This window comes from Emiliania huxleyi, assembly GCF_000372725.1.
Source record: "Emiliania huxleyi CCMP1516 unplaced genomic scaffold EMIHUscaffold_90, whole genome shotgun sequence".
NCBI classification, from domain to species: domain Eukaryota; phylum Haptophyta; order Isochrysidales; family Noelaerhabdaceae; genus Emiliania; species Emiliania huxleyi.
In genome coordinates, this window is record NW_005195300.1 from 38915 (window position 1) to 61267 (window position 22353).

General features: G+C 66.6%; 9 protein-coding genes across 9 annotated transcripts in view; 5 read left to right on the forward strand and 4 right to left on the reverse strand.

The window, feature by feature from the left end:
- Positions 1-2942: 2942 nt before the first annotated feature.
- On the forward strand, positions 2943-3463 carry EMIHUDRAFT_220179 (hypothetical protein; the record flags this gene model as incomplete). Its single annotated transcript, XM_005757475.1, has 2 exons — positions 2943-3003; positions 3297-3463. 2 exons carry the CDS (start codon positions 2943-2945, stop codon positions 3461-3463), a joined length of 228 nt encoding a protein of 75 aa, XP_005757532.1.
- Positions 3464-4376: 913 nt separating this feature from the next.
- Positions 4377-4907, reverse strand: EMIHUDRAFT_220180 (hypothetical protein; the record flags this gene model as incomplete). Its single annotated transcript, XM_005757476.1, has 1 exon — positions 4377-4907. The coding sequence occupies one exon, from the start codon at positions 4905-4907 to the stop codon at positions 4377-4379; it is 531 nt and encodes a 176-aa protein (XP_005757533.1).
- Positions 4908-4954: 47 nt separating this feature from the next.
- Positions 4955-5584, reverse strand: EMIHUDRAFT_220181 (hypothetical protein; the record flags this gene model as incomplete). The annotated part of the gene is made up of 1 exon (XM_005757477.1): positions 4955-5584. The coding sequence occupies one exon, from the start codon at positions 5582-5584 to the stop codon at positions 4955-4957; it is 630 nt and encodes a 209-aa protein (XP_005757534.1).
- Positions 5585-5889: 305 nt separating this feature from the next.
- On the forward strand, positions 5890-7359 carry EMIHUDRAFT_220182 (hypothetical protein; the record flags this gene model as incomplete). The annotated part of the gene is made up of 1 exon (XM_005757478.1): positions 5890-7359. The coding sequence occupies one exon, from the start codon at positions 5890-5892 to the stop codon at positions 7357-7359; it is 1470 nt and encodes a 489-aa protein (XP_005757535.1).
- Positions 7360-8555: 1196 nt separating this feature from the next.
- On the reverse strand, positions 8556-10975 carry EMIHUDRAFT_107336 (hypothetical protein; the record flags this gene model as incomplete). The annotated part of the gene is made up of 2 exons (XM_005757479.1): positions 8556-8930; positions 9650-10975. 2 exons carry the CDS (start codon positions 10973-10975, stop codon positions 8556-8558), a joined length of 1701 nt encoding a protein of 566 aa, XP_005757536.1.
- Positions 10976-14408: 3433 nt separating this feature from the next.
- On the forward strand, positions 14409-15875 carry EMIHUDRAFT_220187 (hypothetical protein; the record flags this gene model as incomplete). The annotated part of the gene is made up of 3 exons (XM_005757480.1): positions 14409-14675; positions 15033-15146; positions 15846-15875. The coding sequence occupies 3 exons, from the start codon at positions 14409-14411 to the stop codon at positions 15873-15875; spliced, it is 411 nt and encodes a 136-aa protein (XP_005757537.1).
- A 656-nt stretch (positions 15876-16531) lies between these two features.
- EMIHUDRAFT_107338 (hypothetical protein) lies at positions 16532-17773 on the reverse strand (the record flags this gene model as incomplete). Its single annotated transcript, XM_005757481.1, has 2 exons — positions 16532-17155; positions 17318-17773. The coding sequence occupies 2 exons, from the start codon at positions 17771-17773 to the stop codon at positions 16532-16534; spliced, it is 1080 nt and encodes a 359-aa protein (XP_005757538.1).
- A 986-nt stretch (positions 17774-18759) lies between these two features.
- Positions 18760-20101, forward strand: EMIHUDRAFT_453683 (hypothetical protein; the record flags this gene model as incomplete). Its single annotated transcript, XM_005757482.1, has 4 exons — positions 18760-19251; positions 19502-19550; positions 19623-19688; positions 19859-20101. Exons 1-4 carry the CDS (start codon positions 19235-19237, stop codon positions 20099-20101), a joined length of 375 nt encoding a protein of 124 aa, XP_005757539.1. The 5' UTR covers positions 18760-19234.
- A 62-nt stretch (positions 20102-20163) lies between these two features.
- Positions 20164-22353, forward strand: part of EMIHUDRAFT_438986 (hypothetical protein) — a 3939-nt gene continuing 1749 nt past the window's right edge. Inside the window, exons 1-5 of the mRNA XM_005757483.1 lie at positions 20164-20795; positions 20875-20911; positions 21055-21083; positions 21228-21312; positions 21869-21970. Of these exons, the coding sequence (XP_005757540.1) occupies positions 20232-20795; positions 20875-20911; positions 21055-21083; positions 21228-21312; positions 21869-21970 (817 nt within the window). The 5' untranslated portion in view covers positions 20164-20231. The remainder of the gene's footprint in view (positions 20796-20874; positions 20912-21054; positions 21084-21227; positions 21313-21868; positions 21971-22353) is intronic.

Below are 22353 nucleotides of genomic sequence, written 5' to 3' on the forward strand. Positions count from 1 at the left end.
GGGGAGGGGGAGGGGGAGCGCCTCCGCGTCCGCGTAGCTGCCCGCCTCGAGCGCCGCGCTGATGGTGCCGTAGTCCTGCGGTGCGAAGACACAGCGTCCAGGGCGGGAGGACGGTCTCTCGTGCAACATGTACATGTTGACATGTATGTACATGTACATGTTGTTGTTGTGCATGTGCATGTGCATGTGCATGTGCATGTGCATGTGCATGTTTGCGCATTCACGAATACAGCGAATGCGGCGGGTGCGGCGGAGTGCAAGTTGGGTACGCGTCCTCTCGAGCGGCAGTTGGGGGACTATGGGAAGAGTATGGAAGAGTATGGGAAGAGTATGGAAGAGTATGGAAGAGTATGGAAGAGTATGGAAGACTATGGGAAGAGTATGGAAGAGTATGGAAGAGTATGGAAGAGTATGGAAGACTATGGGAAGAGTATGGAAGAGTATGGAAGAGTATGGAAGAGTGCGTGTGAGGCTTCTAGGGGCGGAGTCCATCGGAGACTTGATCATCTCGAGGTAGCCTGGGAGGAGTACAATGAACCGCTCGTCAGACGCAACTCAGGAGGCATCCGACCGGACCATCTCGAGGTGGCCTGGAGGACTAATTAAACGCTCGTTGCGGACACACTTGTGAGGCATCCGACCGGACCATCTCGAGGTGGCCTGGCGTGTCGGCCGGCACCGGCTCGGCGAACCAGTCCGCGTCCTACTTTGATGCTCCTTGGATTCGGGTACCGGGGTCGGTAGGGTACGGGCGGGGGAGATGAGCCGGCGGCCTTGCGCTTGCGCAGAGTGGCGAGGATCGCGGCGCACCTGCGTAGTTGGATTCGAGTACCGGGGTTGGTAGGGGGTACGGCGAGCGAGCCGTAGCCAGGATGGCGGCGCACGTGCTGGAGATGTGGGGAGATGTGGGGAGATGTGGGGAGATATCGCACCGCTCCAGCGGCGGGACCGAGGCGGGGTCGCTCTTCGACTTCCGCTTGGGCGGCGCCTATATGCGGGGAGATATGGGGAGATTGGGGAGATAGAGGGAGATATGGGGGTCAACTTCCGCTTGGGCGGCGCCGCGACCGCCGGAGCCGGGGCCGACGCCGCTGCGGGCTCTGCCGCCGGCGGCGCCTCGTCTGGCTTGCCGACCTGCGAGAGATGGGGAGATATGGGGAGATATGGCCGAGATGTGGGGAGAGATGGGGAGAGATGGGGAGAGGTGGGGAGAGGTGGGGAGAGGTGGGGAGAGATGGGGAGAGGTGGGGAGGTGGGGAGAGATGGGGAGATGTGGGGAGAGATGGGGAGAGATGGGGAGAGGTGGGGAGAGATGGGGAGAGATGGGGAGAGGTGGGGAGAGATGGGGAGATGTGGGGAGATATGGGGGAGATATGGGGAGATGTGGGGAGATGTGGGGAGATGTGGGGAGAGATGGGGAGAGATGGGGAGAGATGGGGAGAGGTGGGGAGAGATGGGGAGAGATGGGGAGAGATGGGGAGAGATGGGGAGATGTGGGGCTGGTCGACCTGCGAGGGCAGTGGGATGCATGGTAGGGGGTGGGTAGCTGCAGAGGAGGATCCAAAGTAGGGAGTAGCAGTGGGCTCTGCGTCACTATTCGTCTCTCTCCTCTCGGCTGGTTGACCTCCATGGCTTGCTCCGACGACGCGGCCTTCGACTTTTCAAACGCAGCCTGAGGAGCCAAGCACGCGCGGAGGTGGGTCGGGGTGGTGGGGGTGGTGGGGGGGGTGGGGGGGGGTGGGGGGGTGGGGGGGGGGGCACCAGCGGTGGGGGGGGGAAAGGGAAAGGGAGGGTGAGGGAAAAGGTGAGGGGAAGGAGGGAAAAAGGCAGGCAGGGAGGGAGGGGAGGGGAGGGAGGGGAGGAGGGGAGGCAGGCAGGCAGGCAGGCAGGCAGCAGGAGGAGGAGCAGGCCAAGGGGCTGCCCCAGCCTTGTGCGCAGCGAGCTCCTCCGCCGCCTTTTTCTCCGCCTCCGCCTTCGCCTTTGCCGCCGCCTCCACCTGCGCCGCACGCTCGGCCCTCTCCGCCGCCGCCGCCGCCTCCGCCGCCGCGGCCGCCTCCGCCTTCGCCGCCTCCTCCTTTGCCGCCGCCTCGGCCGCCGCCGCCGCCTCGGCCGCCGCCTTCTCCGCCGCCGCCTTCTCCGCCGCCGCCTTCTCCGCCGCCGCCTTCTCCGCCGCCGCCGCCTCGGCCGCCGCAGCCTCGGCAGCAGCCGCCGCCTCCGCCTCGGCGGCCGCCGCCGCCGCCTCAGCCGCCGCCTTTTCGGCCGCCGCCTTCTCCGCCGCCGCCGCCTCGGCCGCCGCCTGCTCTGCCGCCGCCGCCTGCTCTGCCGCCGCAGCCTCGGCCGCAGCCGCAGCCTCGGCCGCCGCAGCCTCGGCCGCAGCCGCAGCCTCGGCCGCCGCAGCCTCGGCCGCCGCAGCCTCGGCCGCCTGCCGCTCCACCTCCTCGGCCGCCGCCTTCTCCGCCGCCGCCCTCTCCGCCGCGGCGGCGGCTTCCGCCTCTGCCGCCGCCTCTGTCGCCTTCCTCTCCTCCTCGGCTGCCGCGGCCGCGGCCGCCTCGGCCGCCGCGGCAGCCTCAGCCTCGGCCCTCGCCGCCGCCTCGGCCGCCGCCGCCTCCGCCGCCGCCGCCGCCTCGGCCTCAGCCTTTGCCGCCGCTTCGGCCGCCGCCGCCTGCGCCGTCGCCTCCGCCTCGGCCTTTGCCGCCGCCTCCGCTGCCTCCGCTTCCTCGAGCTCCGCCTGCACCCTCGCCTTCTCCTCCTCCAGCGCGGCCGCCGCCGCCGCCGCCGCCTGCGCCTCCGCCGCGACCGCGGCCGCCTGCTCTGCCGCAGATGGGTCCATCTGCGAGAATTCGCCGAACGGCGGCTGCGAGGCCGGCTCGGAGAACTGGGAGGAGGCCTGCTCCTCAGACTCGTTTGCGGGGGCGGGCTCTTGCACGCCGAATCCAAAGTCCATGTCCATGAACGCGCTGTGGAGAGAGTGGGGACGCCTTGAGCTCACTTCGCTACCCGCCGGTGGCCGCTCAGGGCTGAGAACAAAAAGAATTCAACAACCGAGAACTCTCTCTCAATAAAATTTAAACAAGAGAACTCCTTCTCATCCCGTGCCATCGGGTTCCACAGTGCTCCTTGGCACCGTCACGACGCTGTTGCAGCCTCACGAGCGGGGGGGGCGGTGACACAGCCTTTGCGCCGCTACTTCGTACTTGCAGCTCTCCGCCAAATCAGAGGCGCCGCGGTGTGTGCAGCTGTTGACACGCCTGACACACTGGTCACCATCGCTCGCCCCTTTCCCGCCCTGTTTGCAGGCTACCGCGTGGCCGGCCTCGCTTCGGGGAGGGGGTGGGCGCACCTCGCCGAGTTTGCGAGCCGGTGGGTAGGCATATGTGTGTCGTTCCGCTCAGCCAACGGCCGGCCGTTGCTGCGCAATGCAGACGCCTTCACCCAGTTCAGCCCTGCTGACAACGCTGTGTAATGCAATAGTTAAGGGGATGTAGAGTAGGAGTTCACGAGTTTGGCCTTCGCGCCGAAGAGATGACCTCGGCCAGCGCGGTGGTGCCGGCCTCCTCGGGGTGGCGCGATGGCGGTGCCGCACACAATTCATGCACCTCCCACTCGCAGGTGGCCGGGCGGCCCCGAACGGCGGTGCTGTGGAGCTACCCGGGCTCTGGCAAGACTGCCACACGGCTCATGGCCGAGGCGGCCACTGGCCACCGGACTGGAAGTCCTTACCGCGACGCCAGCCTCGCACAAATTCTGACCGCCGAGATGCTCAACCTTTCGGCGTCCAGCCGCGGCCGGCGCAGCGGCAATGGAATGCTGCTGCTCAAAGTGCATTGGGAAGGGCGACCTACCCTACCTACCCCGTCATGAGGGCCGGCCAAGCAAAAAAAGAATACACCGGATTTGAGCGAAAATTGGCAATATGCTCCGCTCTACTCGTATTGGGCGGCCAAGATTTCGGCAAAGACGCTGTGGATCGGCTGGTCCAAAATTCGGGGCTCAGTGAACACAAAAGAATTTTGCCACGGTTGGGGTTGGCGTACAAACAGAATTTTACAATCCCTCGCACGACAATGGGCACGGGACTGGCGCGCACTTTGGCACTAACACACGGGGGTTCAGGTACACAAAAAAGAAAGCGCAAATGTGATAGCCCAGCGCCGGGGGAGCGACGATCCCGTCTCCACAGCACAGTCCGCTGGACAGTACGTCAGTAGCTTACTCTACGTATGGGTAGTTGCTGTGTCATCTAGGCTCGTCAGAGTTTCCGGTGAGGCTACATTTGTGTGCGCTCCGTCTGCCGCTTCTGCGCGGCCGACACTGGCTCGCTGGCAGGTTCAGCGGGTCTAGGATCGGGACCTAGGAGAGCAGACACGCCGCGTCGGTCAGCTGAACCTGCCGCCCTTTGCGGCCCAGCGCTTCAGCTCGGGGTCAGAGCCGAACTCCTTCTCGACGGCCGCATCCCACAGGGCGGTCATCTCCGGCGTGAAGAAAGCCTTGCCGCCGCCGACCTTGCCCGTCCGAATGAGCGCGCCGTCGATGCCCGGGCAGCCGTCCTTGCCGCACATGATCTTGCTGCCGTCGCCCGCCCACTGCGTGTAATCGAATTTGTGCGCGATCTGCTTCATCTGCCTGATGTTGGCGCGCGTCCTCACCCTGGCGCTCTGCCACGGCAGCAGCTGGACGTCCAAGAATTTGGCGAGCTTGGAGATCACGGCCCCGAGGTCCTTCTTGGCGTCGGTGTAGTGCAGGAGCAGCACGTTGGACTCGTGCCGCCACGGCCACCACTCCTTGACGTAGCCAAAGTAGAGGCCCGCCAGCGTGCCTCCGGGCAGGAAGTCGTTGAGGCACTCCATCGGTGAGCCGTACGTGGGCGGAAAGCCGCCCCACCTGATTGTATCATTGGCAGCTGACATCACGAGGACTCGAGTAGTAATACAAATTATTGATAGTAATCAATATTCTACCGGCTCTTGAACGAGGGGCGGTGCGAGGCGAAGAAGGGGTAGAAGGAGTTGACGACGTCCATGCCGTTGCGCGCCATCGCTAGGAACTTAACCTTGGGGTAGGCCTTGATCGGCAGCACCTCGGGCGTGAAGTGCGATTTGAAGATGCGGAAGGGGTACGAGGGCTTGTCCCAGTAGTCCTTGACCCGCGTGCCGTCGGGCAGGACCGCCGTCTTCATCAGCGTCTTGATGCCCGAGGTGAGCAGGGTGTCGCCCCACCGCTGCCCGGGCAGCATGTTGAAGCCGATCCACGGCGTGTCCAGCAGAATGTCCGTGTAGTCGGTCTCGACGCTGCCTTTGGCCTTGGTGCGGATCTGATGTGCTGTGTACAGCATCCAGTTGGTGCCAGACTTGGCGCCGACGGCGGCGATCAGGTCGCCGTCCTTGGCCCACGTGCCAAACTCGTCCGCGCCGAATGGCGTCGGGTCAAAGTATGGCGGCATGACGTTGCCCGTGATGGCCCATGGGATGAAGCCCATCGGCAGCCTGAGGAACAGCGTCGGCCAGACCTGGCCGATGACGCCGATGGTGATGGCGAAGTACACGACGTACTTCCCGGCGCTCTTGACGGTTTCGAGGGCGCTCATCTGTATGGTAGGCAAAATGCGCGACTCGCAGCGTGGGGAATAGGCTGGCGAGTAGAGGCCCCGCCCACCCAGGCTCCTCCGCCGCTGCGGCTCTGTCCAAGAAAGGAAGCGAAAAGAGAAAGCGCGGCGAACGCATTCTCTCACATGACAAGCTCCCTTGGGTTGTGTGTTTTCTTTCTTTCTTTTTGACAAGCGATCCAACGAGCGATTGTGGAAAAAGAAAAGCGAGGGCGCAAAAAATAAATTGCCGTCGCGCGGCGGGCCGCCAGCTTGCCACCCTGCCGCCCCCCCCTTTACCTCGTCCCATGTCCTCCTCCTCCAGCCGCGGCCAGCGCGCCTCCCGCAGCCGCAAGCGCGAGCGCGACGCCGCTTCGCCGCGCGCGCCAGCGCTCCTCCGGATCGACGGCGGTTCGGCGCTGCCGGCTCGCGTGGTCAAGCTCTGGCAGCAGGGCGAGGTGTGCGACGCCACGGTCGTCGCGCAAGGGCGCGAGTTCCCCGTGCACCGCTGCGTGCTCATGGCCGCCTCTGAGTTCTTCGACGGCGCCTTTGGCTCGGGCCTTGCGGAGAGCGCCTCGACGCGCGTGTCGCTCGACAGCGTGGAGGCGAGCGCGCTCGAGCCCATCCTCGAGTACGTCTACACCGGCGAGTGCCAGGTCGACGAGGCCGCGCTGCTGACGCTGCTGCAGGGAGCCTCCTTCTTGCGCGTGGGGCCGCTCATCGCTGCGATCGTCGCTCGGCTCGAGGACCGGCTGACACCAGACAACTGCCTCGACCTGTGGGCCTTTGGCGAGGCGCACACCCTCCTCGCGCTGGTGGAGGCGGCTCGCGTCGCGGCGCTGCGCGGCTTCGATGCGGCGGCGGCGAGCGCGGCCTTTCTTCACCTCCCGCACGCGCGGCTGCTCGAGCTGCTGCAGGACCCGCGCCTCGAGGCGTCCCGCGAGGAGAGCGTGCACGAGGCGGTGCTCGCTTGGGCAAAGGCGCAGCGGCCCGCTCCGGACGAGGAGGCGCTGCTGCCGCTGCTGCGCACCGTGCGCTACCCGCTCGTGGCGCGCGACTTCTTCGAGCAGACGGTGATGGCCGAGCCGCTGCTGCACAGCGGCACGCTCGCCATCAAGCTGTTCGGCTCGGCGTTTGTCGACGTCGCGTTCGGGCCGCGGATCGGACGCCGCCCCGGCTTTGGGCCCTCGCGGCCACAGCTCACGTGGTCTTCGACGCACAAGGGCGATGGCATCGTGCTGTTGGACGCGGGGCTGCTCGCCATCGGTGGTGAAAGCGAGGGCGAGGTCGTTCGCAGCGCCGAGCCACTACCCGCAACGGGCAAACATCTCGTGGAGGTGGTCTACGAGCAAGGCTTGGCGTCCGCGGCGACCACAAACCTTGGCGCGTGCTACTTCACCGGCGTCGTGAGCGCAGACGTTGACACCTTTCGCGAAATGGATGGGGACGAGAACTTGGCGCACCTGGCTCATGGCTTTTGGGGCATCGATGACATTGGCGATGGGGGCGAGACAACCGGCGTTCGTCGCGGCAAGGGCGGTGAGGAGGGGGCGCCGCCTGCAGCTTTGGTCGACCTTGGCACATCACAAGAGCGAGGACTCTTCGTCCGCGGTGACCGCCTCGGCCTGCTCGTGGACATGGACGAGCGCACGCTCACGTTCCACCGCAACGGCGACCCGATCCCGTCGCTCGTGCTCGGCGGGCTGCCCGAGGAGGTGTACGTCGTGGCCACGCCGTACAACACGGGCTCGCGAGTCCGAATTGTGCAATCGGACTGAGCGCCCGCATGGCGCGCGCTCTCGGCTCTGCGCGGCGTTGCCAGTGGGCAGGTGATGGGCCTGGGCTCTTATGGGTTATGGCTTTATGCACACAGTGTTTGACTCGAGGCACTCGGCCCAGCCGCTGCGGCACGTCTCTACCACGTACGGTCGGTGTTAGTACCTCCATGTGTTCATTGCGTTTCGGTCGCACACAGTGACTGTAATGAAAATGAGTGCGCTCCTTGAGCGACCGAGCACCCGCTAAACGGCCGTGTAAAGGCTAGAAAGCCGTAACGCGTAAGCGCGGGCCTAAGCGCTATGGTGAACTGAACGGAAAGTAGAGCCGTAGCGAAACGGCTACGGGAGCAGGCGCACATCGCTTCCAGGGAGGGGGGCGCCCTTCTACTCACACCACATGCTAGGGGGCCGACCCCCCCCAGCACCTTCACCACATGCTAGGGGGGGGTCCCGACCCCCCCCCCAGCGCCTTCACCACATGCTGGGGGGGGGAGGGTCATGCGATGGCCGAGGACCCCCCCCAGAGACTCGTGGTCAGACCCTCCGGGCCCTTGATTTTGCACCTCATCTCGCAGCCTTTTTCGAAGAAAATCATCCTGTGGAGCTACATGAGCCTTGAGACTGGTCAGATTCTCCAAGATATTGGACTTTTCAGCCACGATTTCACACTTTGGGGGCAAAATCGGCTCTTTGGCGGCTATTCCTACCCCACGAACTGCTGGGGGGTGCCCACCACATGCTAGGGGGGGGGGTCCGACCCCCCCCCCAGAGGCTTCATCACATGCTGGGGGGGGGGGGGGCCCCACCCCCCCAGCGCCTTTACCACATGCTAGGGGGGGGGTGGGGCGTGAGCAGAAGTGCGCCCCCCTCCCTGGAAGCGATGTGCGCCTGCTCCGGAAAGAATGTTTACGACTCCCTCGCACGACATGTTGGGCTTTGGGCACGGGACTGGCGCGCACTGGCACTATAGCACAGGTACACCACGGGAGCCGACTAAGCGACTCCCGCGAGGGCGGCGAGGCACTTAGCTCCGTGCAAGAAAGAATTCTTAAAAAACAAGCCTCTCTCACAGCAGTGAGCCGGTGAGTGTGCCAGTCCGGCAAGAAAGAATTCAACGAAAACAACTCTCTCTCACAGCACACAGGCTCGACACAGGTACGCCACAGTACCAAAAAGAGGCACAGTCGCGGGGGCGCCTACACGAAGGCGTCGAGGTGGGCGAAGGGGGGAGGGCGGCAATCGCCCTCACCCTTACGACGCCCACCCCGGCACTCCCCGTCAACCCACACCTCCCTCTCAAGCGCAATCGCCCTACGCGCCGCCTCCGCTGCACGCTTGCCCGTCTTCTTCGCCCCGAGGGGCGTGGCCGTGGCAGGCGTCCTGCGGAGCAGGCCCGCCCCCTCCCTCAGCCGCATCAACCGCATCTCCTCGGCCTCCAACGCCTGGCCGCAGCAGCACAGCCCTGCGAGCAGTAGGCAAAAGCCCCGCCACAAGAACCCCCCCGGCCGCTTGAAGGAGCAGCGCAAGGTGGACGGAATTTTCGGCACCGCGGTGCGTGGAGGCGGCGATGCCTACGCGCGAGCATGCGGGGGCCCAGGTTCGGGACCAGGCGGTGGCGGTGGCGGCGGCGCCAGGCGCAGCGAGGCCGGCGCCCACAATAGTAGCTAGGGCGCCCGTGCTAGAGGAGGCGCAGGGGTTGCGGCTGCACTTGGCCGACAACAGCAGGAACCGGAGCGGCTACCGCGGTGTCGTTGAGCGAGGACTTGGTCGCTTCGAAGCATCCGGTCAGTGATGACGAAACAGAAGCTAGCGCAGACGAGGGCAGGGCAGACCCGGGGACGGCGGAGTCGGAGCAGACGGCATCGGCTGCCGAGGAAACGTTGGGAAGAGGCACGAGGAGGGCGGCGACCTCAACCGACTATGGAGGACCCGTCACCAGACGACGCAGGGCGGACGACGGGGAGGCGGAGCAGACGCGCAGGACGAGACGAGGGAGGGAGCAGGATGTTGCGGAGATCAGCAGGAGGATGTACGACGAGATTAGGAGCAGCAGGGACCCGAGGGACCATGTGGAAGACGGCTAGTGCTAGTCCCCCATCGGGAGGACGACCCCGGCTAGTCGCCGACCACACCCACAAAGAACCCTGCACAAAGACCGCAGGGCGGGGACCTGTTCCTTTTTACCCATCTCCTAGTAGAGGTGTGTCCGTTTTATTTATTTATTTATTTCACCTCCGGCCCAGGCAGCCCCTGTGACGAGCGCGCCGACGGTGCCTAGCACGCAAGCCACCGCCACCGCGGCCTCTCTCAGGAAGCCGAGCAGCAGCGCGGGCCGAGCGCTGCGCCGCCGGCCGCCCTTGGCGTCTCGCACGCGAGCCGCGGGCACCGCGCAGAGGAGCGAGATCGCGTCGGCGACCAGCTCGCGCTCGGAGCGCACGAGGTGTGGGATCAGCGCGACGTCACGCCAGGCCGCACGCGAGTGCAACGTCTTCGCGTGAGACTGCGCAGCCTCCTCCTCGTCCTCTGCCGCCGTCGTGTCAGCGCGCACGAGCCCGTCCTCCAGGTCCACCACCACGCCCTTGACCGGCGTCGGCTCGACTCTCATCGTCGCATCGCACGGCTCGCGCTCGCCGAGGTGGGCGCAGCGCGGCATCTCCACCTTGTGCGCCTCCCACGCCCCAAAGTGCCGCGGCTTGAAGGCGGCGAGCAGTGCGATCACATCCCACGGGATGAAGCCGCGCTGCAGCCGCGAGGACCTGCGCCAGCGCGAGCCGTCAGGGAGCCTGGGCGCGACGCGAGCGTTGACGAGCCACGGCATCACGCGCGTCTGCAGCCGCGCCTTTTTCAGCAGCGCGCACGCGGCGGCCTCGCCGTTGGCCTCCTCGCCGGAGTCCTCGCCGTCGCCAAACGCGGAGCAGCACCGCGCCTCGAGCGTTTCGACGTCGTCGGAGGTGAAGGCGACCTGAGCGCACGTCTGGATGGGCACGAGCATCGTCGGCACACTGCTCGCGAGGACCGCACGCGCCGACGCGCGATCGGACGCGAAGTTGAGGCACATCTTGCCGCCGGTCAGCTCGCCGCCCATCAGGATGACGCGGCGGAGGCGTGGCTCGATCCCGGGATCCTTGGCGAGGGCGCGCGCGAGATTGGTCGCTGGACCGAGCGTGAGGACGGTCAGCCCATTGGGACCGCTCGCGTGCGCCGCCCGAATGATCAGGTCGGCCGCGGCATCGGAGGACGGCCAGTCTGGAGAGAGCCGATTCATCTTGCGCAACTTGGGCCAGGCGACATGCATGTCGCGCCAGCCATACCCGCGAGCGATGCCGTGCTGAAAATCGGCAGAGGTGACTCCGGCCGTGCGCAGCAGCAGGTCCAGTCCAGGCGACGTGTGCTTGATGGGTGCGTTGCCGCCACAGACAGTCACGCCCACTATTCTGATGCCCGGTCGCGTCCGGTTGAGGGCGATGGCCATCAGCAGCGCCAGGTCATCATCCGCATCCAAACCCGTCCACACGAGCCCTCCAGGGTCGAGATCGATCAATACCTCCTCCGGTGACGGGAGTGTCAAGGCACCTGCAAGGATTGCAAGTGATGGAAGAACCAGCAGCAGCTGCATGCAGACGCGTCGGCGACGGTGCGATGAGGGCGGGATCGGTGAGCCGCTGCTTTGCTTTGTCGCTGCCAAAGGCGCGCATAAGACGCCAACGTTTTTCTTTCTTTGGTCGGTGCGAAGGCGCCCGGCGGCCGCGCTTGGTGCCCACGCCGACCGGCTGCTCTCGCGGCGCCGAGGCGTACCGCTCCGGTCACGTATCGCGCGCTGCGAGGTGTCTTTCCGAGTGGTCTTTCCTGGCATGTGAGCGCTGGCTGCAGGCTGTGGAGACGCCAGGAAGCTCGTCTTCCATGCCTCTGCGGCCGTGGGCGTGCGGGCGTAGTGTTGGGGGATGGGTGGTGATATCCAGAGCACATGCGGCACCCGCAACGTATCCCACAGCCCTGCTCCATCGTGCGCATGCTCACCTGCCAGCAGCACTGCGACCCGTCTCGAGCTCAGCCCGCTGGCGCTGCCCCCCCCCCCCCCCCCCTTGCGCCTTGCGCCTTGGGGCCGCCGCCGCCGGCTACCGCTCTCGCGCTCTCGTACCTACGTAGACTCGTGTACTCTACGCCGTGTAACCATCGGCGGCTCCGGCGCCTCGCGGGGCGGGTGTGGCGGCGGGGGCGGGGGCAGCGGCGGCGAGGGCGGCGGCGACGGCGGCGGCGCGGGGGGCGCGGGGTGGCAGCACGTGTACCCCGCGCCACGGAAGCCAAAGCAGTCTCGCTGGTTGCGGATGGCGGTCCAGCCGCGGCGGCAGACCGGCCCGTAGATGTCCTCCGGGTGTTTGCGGCGATGCCTCCGGCTGTTTGCGGCGGGCGGCTTGCTGCTCGCGGCGATGGCGAAAAACTCGTCTCGTCGCACACCAAGGGCTTATGCTCTGGCGAGATGTGAGGCGTATGCGCCCAGGATGGGAGGGCGCATGCGTAACGACGCTGCTGAGATAAAACTTCTACAGATGCCATGCATGACCTAGTAGTGTCCCCAGCTATGGGCGTGTCCACGTGGAGGTATGGAGCCAGGTCGCAGGTGTGGGCGCGAGAATAGCTCCGCCATTCATGGAGGCAACCGATGCGCTGATAATCAGTACATGCACATGGACATGGACATGGACATGCACATGACATGTTGTGCATGTGCATGTGCATGCACATGTGCATCTGCATGCGCATGTGTGTGGAGGAAGGTGAAGAACAGTCAGGCTCGGACTGGACACCAACGCGGTATGGGTGGACGTGGGACAGATGATGACGACACGCTCGAGCGACACACAGACACACACAGGCTCACAACACACACAAAGCCAGCTGGGTTGCCGCAACGGCCGGCCTCGCCAGCAGCGTTTCAGGTCGCGGTGCTCGCGGTGCTCGCCGTACAAGGACAAATGCAGGTCCAGGAACAAGGTACAGGTCGGCGGGGCCGCGCCTGGTAGGCCGCAGAAAGTCGCATCTTCGTCGTGCGGACACGCGCTAAGCCGACCTCCTGGACGGGTCTCCGAGAGGGGCCGGCCGCCTGCCGCAGAGGGAAGTTTGCCGTCTCGCGCAGCGCCTCGCACGCCGCCATCCTCGGCGGGCTGCCGTCCGGGCCGCGGAGGAAGCGCATCCTCTGCGTGCCTGGCTTCTCCCATCCGAGGAGCAGATCTCGACCGAGGAGCAGATCTCGAGCCCGGCTCGGTCAGTCTGCCTCCCGGAAGCCGACCCACGAGATGTAGGTCGTCCAGAGGAGGAAGCAGCCTGTGTGTATGTGGGGGGGAGGGGTGGGGGGGGGAGGAGGCTAAGAAAGGCTCAGGGAAGGCTCAGGGAAGGCTCAGGAGAGAGTCTCCCCTCCCCCGCCGCCTCGGCTGCTCTCGGCCCCTCTCGGCTGCTTCTGCCGTTGGTCCAGAGCGTGTTGTACTCGAGCGGGAGAAGGCGGAAGTTGAGCGCCTGCAGTCGAGATGTCGCAGAGATGTCGCCGAGATGTCGCCGAGATGTCGCCGAGAGGTCGCCGAGAGGTAGCCGAGATGTCACCGAGATGTCGCCGAGATGTCACCGAGAGGTCGCCGATATGTCGCCGATATGTCGCCGAGATGTCACCGAGAGGTCGCCGATATGTCGCCGATATGTCGCCGATATGTCGCCGATATGTCGCCGATATGTCGCCGATATGTCGCCGATATGTCGCCGAGATGTCGCCGAGATGTCGCCGAGATGCCGCCGAGAGGTCGCCGAGATGCCGCCGAGATGTCACCGAGATGTCGCCGAGAGGTCGCCGAGAGGTCGCCGATATGTCGCCGATATGTCGCCGATATGTCGCCGATATGTCGCCGATATGTCGCCGAGATGTCGCCGAGATGCCGCCGAGCGATAGAGACCGAGAGGTCGCCGAGAGGTCGCCGAGAGGTCGCGGAGAGATTGCGGAGAGATCGAGACGTAGCGGCCGATCTCGGCGAGTCTCGCGCTGGTCTCGCGCTCATCTCGCCTGCGCCACGCCCCAAAAGTAGCAGGAGCGGCGCACTGTGGCGGGCAGGTCGCTCTTCAGCTTGCGGCCGAGCCGCCGCCGCTTCTCTCCGTTGAGCCTCAGGTACGGCTGGGGTGGGGCGGAGGAGGAGAGGCGGTGATGGAGGTGGAGAAGCGGGTGGTGGGTGGTGAGGGTGGCGGTGGAGCGAGTGGCGGTGGTGTGTGAGGGCGGAGGCGGTGAGGGCGGAGACGGCGAGGGCGGAAGCGGCGAGGGAGGCGCTGGCGGGGGCGGGAGCAGTGCGGGCGGAGGTGACAAGACAAGGGCGGTGAAGACCATAGGTGGCGAGGAGGGTGGTGACGAGACAAGAGGTGGCGGAGGTCAGGGCTGCTGGAGGAGGCGCCTTGTCGCGGGTGAGGACGACGAAGGTGAAGAAGCCGGCGTTCAAGCCCGGCGACATCACCGCCTGGTTGAGCGCGACCTTGCCCACGAGCTGCGCCGTCGAGCTCGCCGCGAGCGGGAAGAGGCGAGCGAGGAGCCGGAACCAAAAGAAGAGCATCAAGCCGCTCACGCTCGCGCCCCAGGCGGAGATCCACGCCGCACGAGAGACGTCCCACGAGCCGCGCCGCTCGACGGCCTGCGCCATCCCGTCGGCGAGCACCGAGAGGCTGGCGGCCGACAGCACGTTTGTCGTGATGGGCGCCGCCGCGAGCGCGGACTGATAGGCTCCGACGAGCGGCGGCAGCGTGAGCGCTGCTCCACCGCGGAGGCGGTGTGCCGCGGCGAGGCCGTGACAGGAGGCGAGCGGGAGGAGGTGGAGGAGGAGGCCGAGCGGCATGGGAGTTCCCTGGGGGCCTGTGGTCTCTGCCCGACGTTTTTCTTGTTTCAGCATCGCTTTCCGCTTTCCATCGAGCCATCGAGTGGGCCGCTCAGCGCCGCCGCCCGCCACGCACGACCGCTTCAGCAAGACTCCACCGCCACCTCCCCCTCCAGCCGCGCCCCCCTGCCGCCCTCTCAGGCAGCCGCCATGAGCCTCGAGGCCACCATCGCGCAAAAGACGGCTGGCACAGACGCGAGCGAGGTGCTGGAGCTGGTGCTGGATGGTGTCAAAGCGAGCAAAGTGACGGGCCTGAACCAATTCACCAAGCTCAAGGTGCTGCAGCTGAATGGGTGCGGGCTCACCTCGCTCGAGGAGTTCCCCACCCTACCCAACCTGCAGCGGCTCGAGCTGGCAGACAACGCGCTCTCGGACGGGCTCGACCACCTGCAGGACGCGGCGCTCATGCATCTGAAGGTGCTCGTCCTGGCGGGAAACAAGTTTTCGTCGCTCCAGGGCCTCGAATCTCTGGCGCGTGCCCCACCCGCGCCCTTCTGCGGCCCTGCCTCTTGCGGCGTCTGCGCGCGGCGCCGAGTCGCTCCTGCGCGGGCGTGCCGTGGCCACGGCTGCGTCAGGAGGCCGGGGCGCGGCGCCGCGGATGGCCCGCCCAACGGGATGCCGGCCGCGCGCTCCCGATGCGGGCGGTGGAGCCGGCCGCTTCCGGGCGGCCTTCTGCAGACATGTCGCAGCCCTCGCGGCGGCGGCGCGGCGTTGGCGCGGAGCGATGCCTCGCGGATGCTGATGCCTCTCGGCGCCACTCCCTGCCCGTCGCAGGCGTCGCTCCCCAGCCTGCGCGAGCTCGACATGGAGGGCTGCGCCGTCGCGGAGGAGGACGCCTACCGCGAGACAGTCTTTGAGATGCTGCCGCAGATCAAGTACCTGGACGGCGTCGACGGGGACGGCGAGGAGAAGGACGAGGAGGAGGAGGACGAGGAGGAGGAGGACGACGACGACGACGAGGAGGCGGACGAGGACGTCGACTCGCTGCTCGATGAGGAGGGCTCCGAGCTCGGCGGCGACTCTGAGCTCGGCGAGGAGGCGCAACACATATCTCCCCACACCTCCTCACATCTCCTCACATCTCCTCACATCTCCCCGTCTCTCCGGAGGAGCTGTGCTCACAAGCCGAACTCGCACCCACACATCTCACTCCGCGCACGCTCACCCTCCCCTGCTCTGGCCACATTCGGCCCCCCTCCCCCCTACACCCATATCGACCATCGGCGGCCGCTCCGGCGCGCACCGGCGCGAGCCGCGTCTCCCCACAGCGTGCGGTGTGTGTGAGCAGGGGGCGGACGAGAGCGACCTGGGCGAGGGCGAGTCGGAGCTGGGCGAGGAGGAGGGCGAGGAGGGCGAGTCGGAGCTCGGAGACGAGGAGGGCGAGGAGGGCGTGTCAGAGGCGGACGGCGAGGAGGACGGCGGCTCCGACGCGGGCGAGGGCTCCGCCAAGCGCCAGAGGAGATAGCGACTTTTCCGGCGGCGTCGCGGCGCGCGCGCGCCGAGTCCGACTCGGCGCCTGGCGCCGCGCCTTTTAGGCTCAGAAGCGGACACGCGGTCCGGGCGGAGGCCTCTCTGTATTTGCATCAGGCGTTGGCCGCGGCGAGGCTCTTGCCCTAGCTTGGCGTAGGATGGTGCCGGCGCCTGCCTAGCGAGCCTGCCGCACACACCGTAACACGTCGGCCCGCTGCCACCGTGCGTGTGAGTACACATGTACGTACACATGGGCGGCGAGACAATCGTCAATCCCCAGAGGCACAAAAAAGAGCTTTGCGAGAGGGCGGCATAACCATATCAATCTGCGTGGTGCGTGTACCTGGCGGGGGATTGTCCGACTGAGCTGCGTGTGCCGGCCGCTCCGGCGCCATACGCAAAAATCAAGAAGAAGAAAAAAACGAAAACAATTTTACCGCGCACCGCCGCAGCAGCCGACCAATTGGGCCCGCCGCCGCCCCCCGGGCCGCAGCAGCCGACCATGAGGAAACCGCCTCCGCGGCGGAGCAGCGCTCCGCACGCTGCCGCCGCTCGTCGGGGCCTACCAGTCCGCGCTCGCGCCTCGCGGCGGCGCCCATCACGACAAACGTGCTGTCGGCCGCCGGCCTGTCGGTGCTCGCCGACGGGATGGCGCAGGCCGTCGAGCGGCGCGGCTCGTGGGACGTCTCTCGTGCGGCGCCGAGCCCGGTCTTCAGTGGACGCCGGGTGCGCCTACAGTACAGCGAGCGCCCCCAGGTAAGCGCGCGAGCGCGAGAGTTGCAGCGCGAGAATTGCGGCAAGCCTTACTGGCCGACTGGCGTACGGCCGCAGCCGGGGCAGCGGCGCCAAAACTCATCGCCAGCGGCAGAGGAAGGCTCGGGTGGCGGCGGCGGCGGCGGCGGCGCGCCAGCGGCAGAGGAAGGCTCGGGTGGCGGCGGCGGCGGCGGCGGCGCGGTGAGATCGCTAGTGTCCCTGCCCGCCTCCCTGCAGGCGCGGAAGAGCGCCGCCTCCTCTGCGGTGGCGAAGCAGCCGAGTGAGACTTGCTTGCCGCCAACCGTAACCTGCAGCTTGTACTTCTTGCTGCCTGTCTGCTTCGGGGTGAAGTACACGCCCTTGTATCCGGTGTTGCTGCCGCTGCTCGTAGCCAGGGCCAGACCCTCCCTCTCCGCCTGCCGTATCGCCTCGGCGCCAGCGGCAGTGGGAGCAGCGCGAGGCTGCAGCAGCTTGGCGGCGTCGGCGCGGCCGTACTCCGAGCGAGCGTAGGCGGTGGCCGCCTCTTCGGCGGTGTCAAAGTAGCCGAGGCGGAGACGCTTGCCGCCATTCCCCCTCGCCTCGTACTTCTTTTCGCGGCGGTTGAAGGTCACGCCCTTGTAGCCAGTCGTGGACGTGTTGATGTTGGCCGGGATCAACTCGAGGCGCTCGGAAACCTGTGGTGAGTTCGCGCGAGCGGGCGACATGCGACAAAGAAAGTTGCGCGTCCGGGATGGGGGCGGCGGGGGCGCGGGGCGGGGCGGGGCGGGGCAGCGGCTCTCCTCTTCCTGCTGCTTTGTTGGCTGCAGCCTCTCGTTGCAGGCGCGCTCCGAGAGCACCTCGTTCGCGAGGAAGGCGCTGTCCTGCGCGGCCGTGCGGCCGCGCTTGGCGGGGCGCGAGGAGTCCGAGTCGGACTCGGCGGCGGATGGCGGGAGCGGCGCGGCGAGCGACGAGATCCGCGCGAGCGGGTACCGCTGCACGCGCGAGAAGGTGAGCGTATCTCCCTCGGCGACGTCGACCTCGCCATTCTTGCCGATCAGCTTGCTGTTGATGAAGGTCCCGTTCGATGACGTGTCCACCAGCCGCACGCGGGGAAGCTCGGTGCCCGACTCGGCGCCCACGCAGTGCAGCGTGCAGTGCGCCGAGGAGACGAACGGAACGGGGATGACCACGTTCGCCTGGTGGGTGCGCCCGACAACGATTGCGCTCGCGCCCCTGAGCTCCACGACACGGGGCGTCGCGTCCGCCTCGTCGACGATCTCGAGGGCGCCCCACGACTGGCCCGCCTCCACCATGTTGAGGCCGAGTTGGAGCACTCCCGGGAATGCTGAGCGGACCCCGCGAGGTACGAGGCCAGCACAGCGAGGCGCCCACGTAGCCGTCCGAAGTCGCGTCAGGTTCGCTCGACACGCTAGCGGAGCGGTTGGCGAGGCTAGTGGTGGCCATAGTCTGGTCCCCTAGGGGGTCGATGGGTCGGCCCGCGCCCTCCTTCCCAAGCTGCGCCGGCCGCCGCGCGCGCCGCTTCGGCGTCGGGCCAGAATCCAGGGCTGCGGCTGGAAGAGCGACGCGAGCCGAGCCATCGACCCACCTACCCTCTCGTACACCGCATGCCACGCACTTCTGCACGTCGCGACAGCCGCGTCGTGCAAATCCCACGTGACTTCACCCCATTGCGTGCGGCGCAGATAGCGACAATGACCAACGCGCCCTCTTCTGCCTCTGGCGACGACCGCGCGTGGCGCACCTCGGCTGCTCGCCGACGGTGAAGCAGAACAGCAACTCAGGCCGGTGGTACATCGAGTGCCTCTACTGCAAGTCGAAGACGCACGTCAAGATGTCGCTCAACAACCTACGCTCCAGAGGTGGGTCGCCCGCTCCACGACCCTCCCTCCCTACGGCGCGGCCCCCTTCGAGCCGCGAGACTTTGGCACGCAGGCCGCAGCGCTGGCGGCAGTTCCACGCTTCATAGAGTGGATCGTTGACGGCTTCGCCAACGGGGCTCTGGCGGCAGCACCTCCACCCTGATGGACGTGGACGTTGTCCTCTGGCGGTGTTGTGTCGTAGGGTACTGCTATAACTGGTTAAGAGTTTCATGTGCTTGCGCGCGTACGCACATGGGGCGCACGACGGATCAGTCCGCGCCTGTGGACTGAGCCGCGCCTGTGGGCTGGCCGTGCACGGCACATGGGCGTCGGTGTGTGTGCTCTCTCGCGCGGAGAGAGATGCGGTGTGTTTGACTCGCTCGGTGCCGCGAGCGAGAGGGGAGGGCGAGACGCCGCGCTGGGTATTAATCAGAGTGTTAGTCAAATAATCCTCGCACACCACGACTCGCGCATAAACCACGACTCGACCCACAGGGAGAGTGCGTGCGCTGCGACGGACCCAGCCGGCACCGGCAGTGCGGACACAGTGCGAGTTGCGATGACTACCGACGCACAAGCACACCACGCGACGTAGTCTGCAACACCGCGCGGCTGGACACCACACACTTCACCGGTAGGACTCACTGGGTCGGACACGCGCGCCGTGCAGCGGCAACCGAAGATGCCGAGAAGCCCCGCCCGAAGCTCCGAACCATGTGCTGTGGTCGCTGCCACGCCAACCGCGCGGCCGGCCCGGGCGCAAGCCGTGACGACTGATCGCGGCGGCAGCGCCGCGCGCCCTCGTGCCGCGGTGCGCGCCGCTCGCGCCGCGCCAAGGGAGGTCTTCAGCCTGCGGCGCGCTCACCCGCAGCGCTGCCGGGCGTGCCCATAAAAATGCGCCGCCTCTGGACGTCTCTGCCGCCTCCAAGGCGACCGACGCCACGAGTGATATGCGCGACGCCACCGTGAGACGTCTGGACGGCTCGCTGCGACCTCAAGGCCAGCCTCGCCGCCCGCCGTGAGCGCCAAAAAAGCGTCAACCGCGCAACCGCGCAACCGAGAGAGAGCCGCCGAGACGCTTCAGCGACCCGCCAGGAGCCGGGCCGAGGCCTGTCCGAAGCCGCATGCCGCTCGAGTCGGTCGCCCGGCGCACCCTGGGAGGCGCCCGTCGAAGCCAAAGCTGTGCTGGGGACACGGCCGGATCAGCCTCGTACGAGCGGGGCGGTAGCCTTGCTTCATCTTCACACCGGAGTACTGGTGCATCCAGCCCTCACACACAGAGTCTGGCTCTGCTGTGAAAACGAAAGAGGACGTACGCGCCTACTTTCAAGACAACGCGTTCTACGACGTGCCTATGGCTGAGCCGCCCAATGGCGCTCGCCCACTTGCCTACCACAGCCGAGCGCCTCGCGCCCGGCTCTGGGCCCCGCGACAACGCTTCGCGCAGTCTTGACAATGGAAACCGACCGGCTCCGCTCCTGCCAGCGGGCCGTCTTGCTTCTGCGACGATTCTGACAGAAAAGTTTTGTCGGCCAAGTTGCTTTCAATGCAGCGGAAGCGGAGGAAGGCCGACGAGGCAACATCGTGCACGCGGGACTGATCTACGGCTTCTGGGAGGTTGGCGAGGGTTTCGGTAGTGAGGAGTGGAAGCGCGGCTGCTACCACGCGTGCGTGCGAGGCGAGGCAGCGGCGGTTGAGAACGCAATAGGACATGCGCTAGAGAAGCTGGTCCAGGAACTAGCGGACGTTTACCACGCCTAGGCGTAATTCATGAAACCACAGGAGTTTTCTTTTTTCTGTTTCTCGGGCAGCGCAATCAGCTGTTCATCGGCGCGAGGGAGGCACCGTCGCCGCACCAACCGCTGCTCCGTCTCGTCCGTCTCCGACTGCCATGCTGCAAGTCGCTGTCCTCCTCACTGCCCTGAGCCGGCCTGCGCTCGTCGCGCCGAGGCCGCCCGCGCCGCTGCGGTCCCGCGCGCCCGTCGCCACGGCGCCGGCGCCGGCCTCGCTGCTCGGCAAGGCGGCGCGGATGGTGCGCGGCGACCCGACCATCCAGTACGAGACCATCACGTGCTCGGACATCGACGAGGAGGAGTGCCTCGCGCTCTGCGACGAGGAGACGGGCTGCTCCATTGTCGCGCCCAGCGCCGCGCTCCGCACGCTCAAGATCGGCGTCTACTTTGCGCTCTGGTTCGCGCTCTCGACGGGCTACAACATCGCGAACAAGGTGCGGCTCAACGCGATCGCACTGCCGTGGTGCCACTCAGCCGCCTCGCTCGGCGTCGGCTCAGCCTTCGTCTCCTTCCTCTGGGCTACCGGCCTGCGCAAGCGGCCGTCGCTGCCGCGCGCCGCAGTGGCGACGCTGCTCCCAATCTCCTTTCTGCACGCGCTCGGCCACATCGGCGCCGTGGTGTCGGCGGGCGCGGGCGCCGTCTCCTTCACGCAGATCGTCAAGGCCGCCGACTTCGCCTGCACCGCCGTGTGTAGTTCGCAGTCGTTCTGAACCCATCCATCCATCAGTTTGTTCGTGGTAGGCTGCCGAGCCAGTCTGCACGGCACTCCTCTCGTGGGGCAGCTCGCGGGTAGATGCCCCACACGCCTCTGCCGCTGGTCCAGCGAGCACGCACTCTGCGCCACTCTGCGCCACTCTGCGCCGACGACGTGGCGCAATTTCCCTGAGACTTCTCGGAAACCTTCTCGGAACCTGCCTGCAGGCATCCTCGGCGCCACAATCTCCGCGCCGGCGTTCCCTCGCCCTCGCGCCGATCTGCTATAGTATACTGAGCATTCTGATCGCGGCTCTACTACACACCATAGGCCGCCCTCGCCCTAGTGCCGATCTGCTATAGTATACTCAGCATTCCATTGCGAGTCCACTGTCTCATAGGCCGCTCTCGCCCTCGTGCCGATCGTCGCGGGCGTGGCGCTCGCTTCGGTGAGCGAGCTCTCTTTCACGTGGCTCTCCTTCTCGGGCGCGAGATCTAGCCGAGATCTCGCCGAGGTCTAGCCGAGGTCCAGCCGAGAGCCAGCCGAGAGCCAGCCGAGAGCCAGCCGAGATCTAGCTGAGATCCAGCCGAGATCTAGCCGAGATCCAGCCGAGAGCCAGCCGAGAGCCAGCCGAGAGCCAGCCGAGATCTAGCCGAGATCTAGCCGCGAGTACAGTAGCTCCGTCTCTTTGAGCGGCGCGACGCCCTCCAATCACCAGCTCCATCTCATGTAGTGTCTCCCGTAGTCGCGCGACGCTCTCACGCGGTGCACCCATCATGTAGCGTCTCCCGTCACCGCCGAGATCCAGCCGAGACCTAGCCAGCCGAGAGATTGGCTGAGAGCCATCCGCGGCTTGCTTCCACCTCCGCGAGTAGCGTAGCGACGCGCTCCAATCTCCGCCGCTCGGATGGGACTGCACAGAGGCGGTCCTCCCAAACCCGACCCAACCCAACGCTCTCATGGCATGTAGTGTCTCCCGTCACCGCCGCTCGGATGTGGCTGCACAGAGGCGGTCTCCCCAACCCAACCCAACCTCCGCAGGCGCGATGCTCTCCAATCTCGCCTTCGCAACACGCAACATCCTGTCGCGCGCCTCGATGGACCGGCCAAAGGGGAAGAACATGACGCCCGAGAACCTCTTCGGCGCGCCCCCGCGGACACACTAGTCTCAGCACGGGGCCAGGGGGCCCTCACTAGCTGCACTCGGGCTCACTCCCACTGCGCCTTCGGTGGGGGTGGACTGGCGCGTAAACGGAGAGTCGCGGAGTCGCGCGCCTCCCACCAAGGAAGGGCTACGCAGTACCCCTCACCGGTGCACGGGGCCAGGCCAAGCCCCTCCGGCCCCTCCGGCGGAGTGAGTCAGAGTGCAGGTAGTGAGGCGTCTTTGGGCACGGGGTGAGGATGGGTGTCCGCGGGGCGGGCCAGAGAGGGTTAGGGGGGATGTCTCTCTCCTTTGTGGGGTCAACAAGGAGGCGAAAGAATTGATGTTTTCTAAGCGAAAATTAGGATTTCGACCCCGGGGCTTG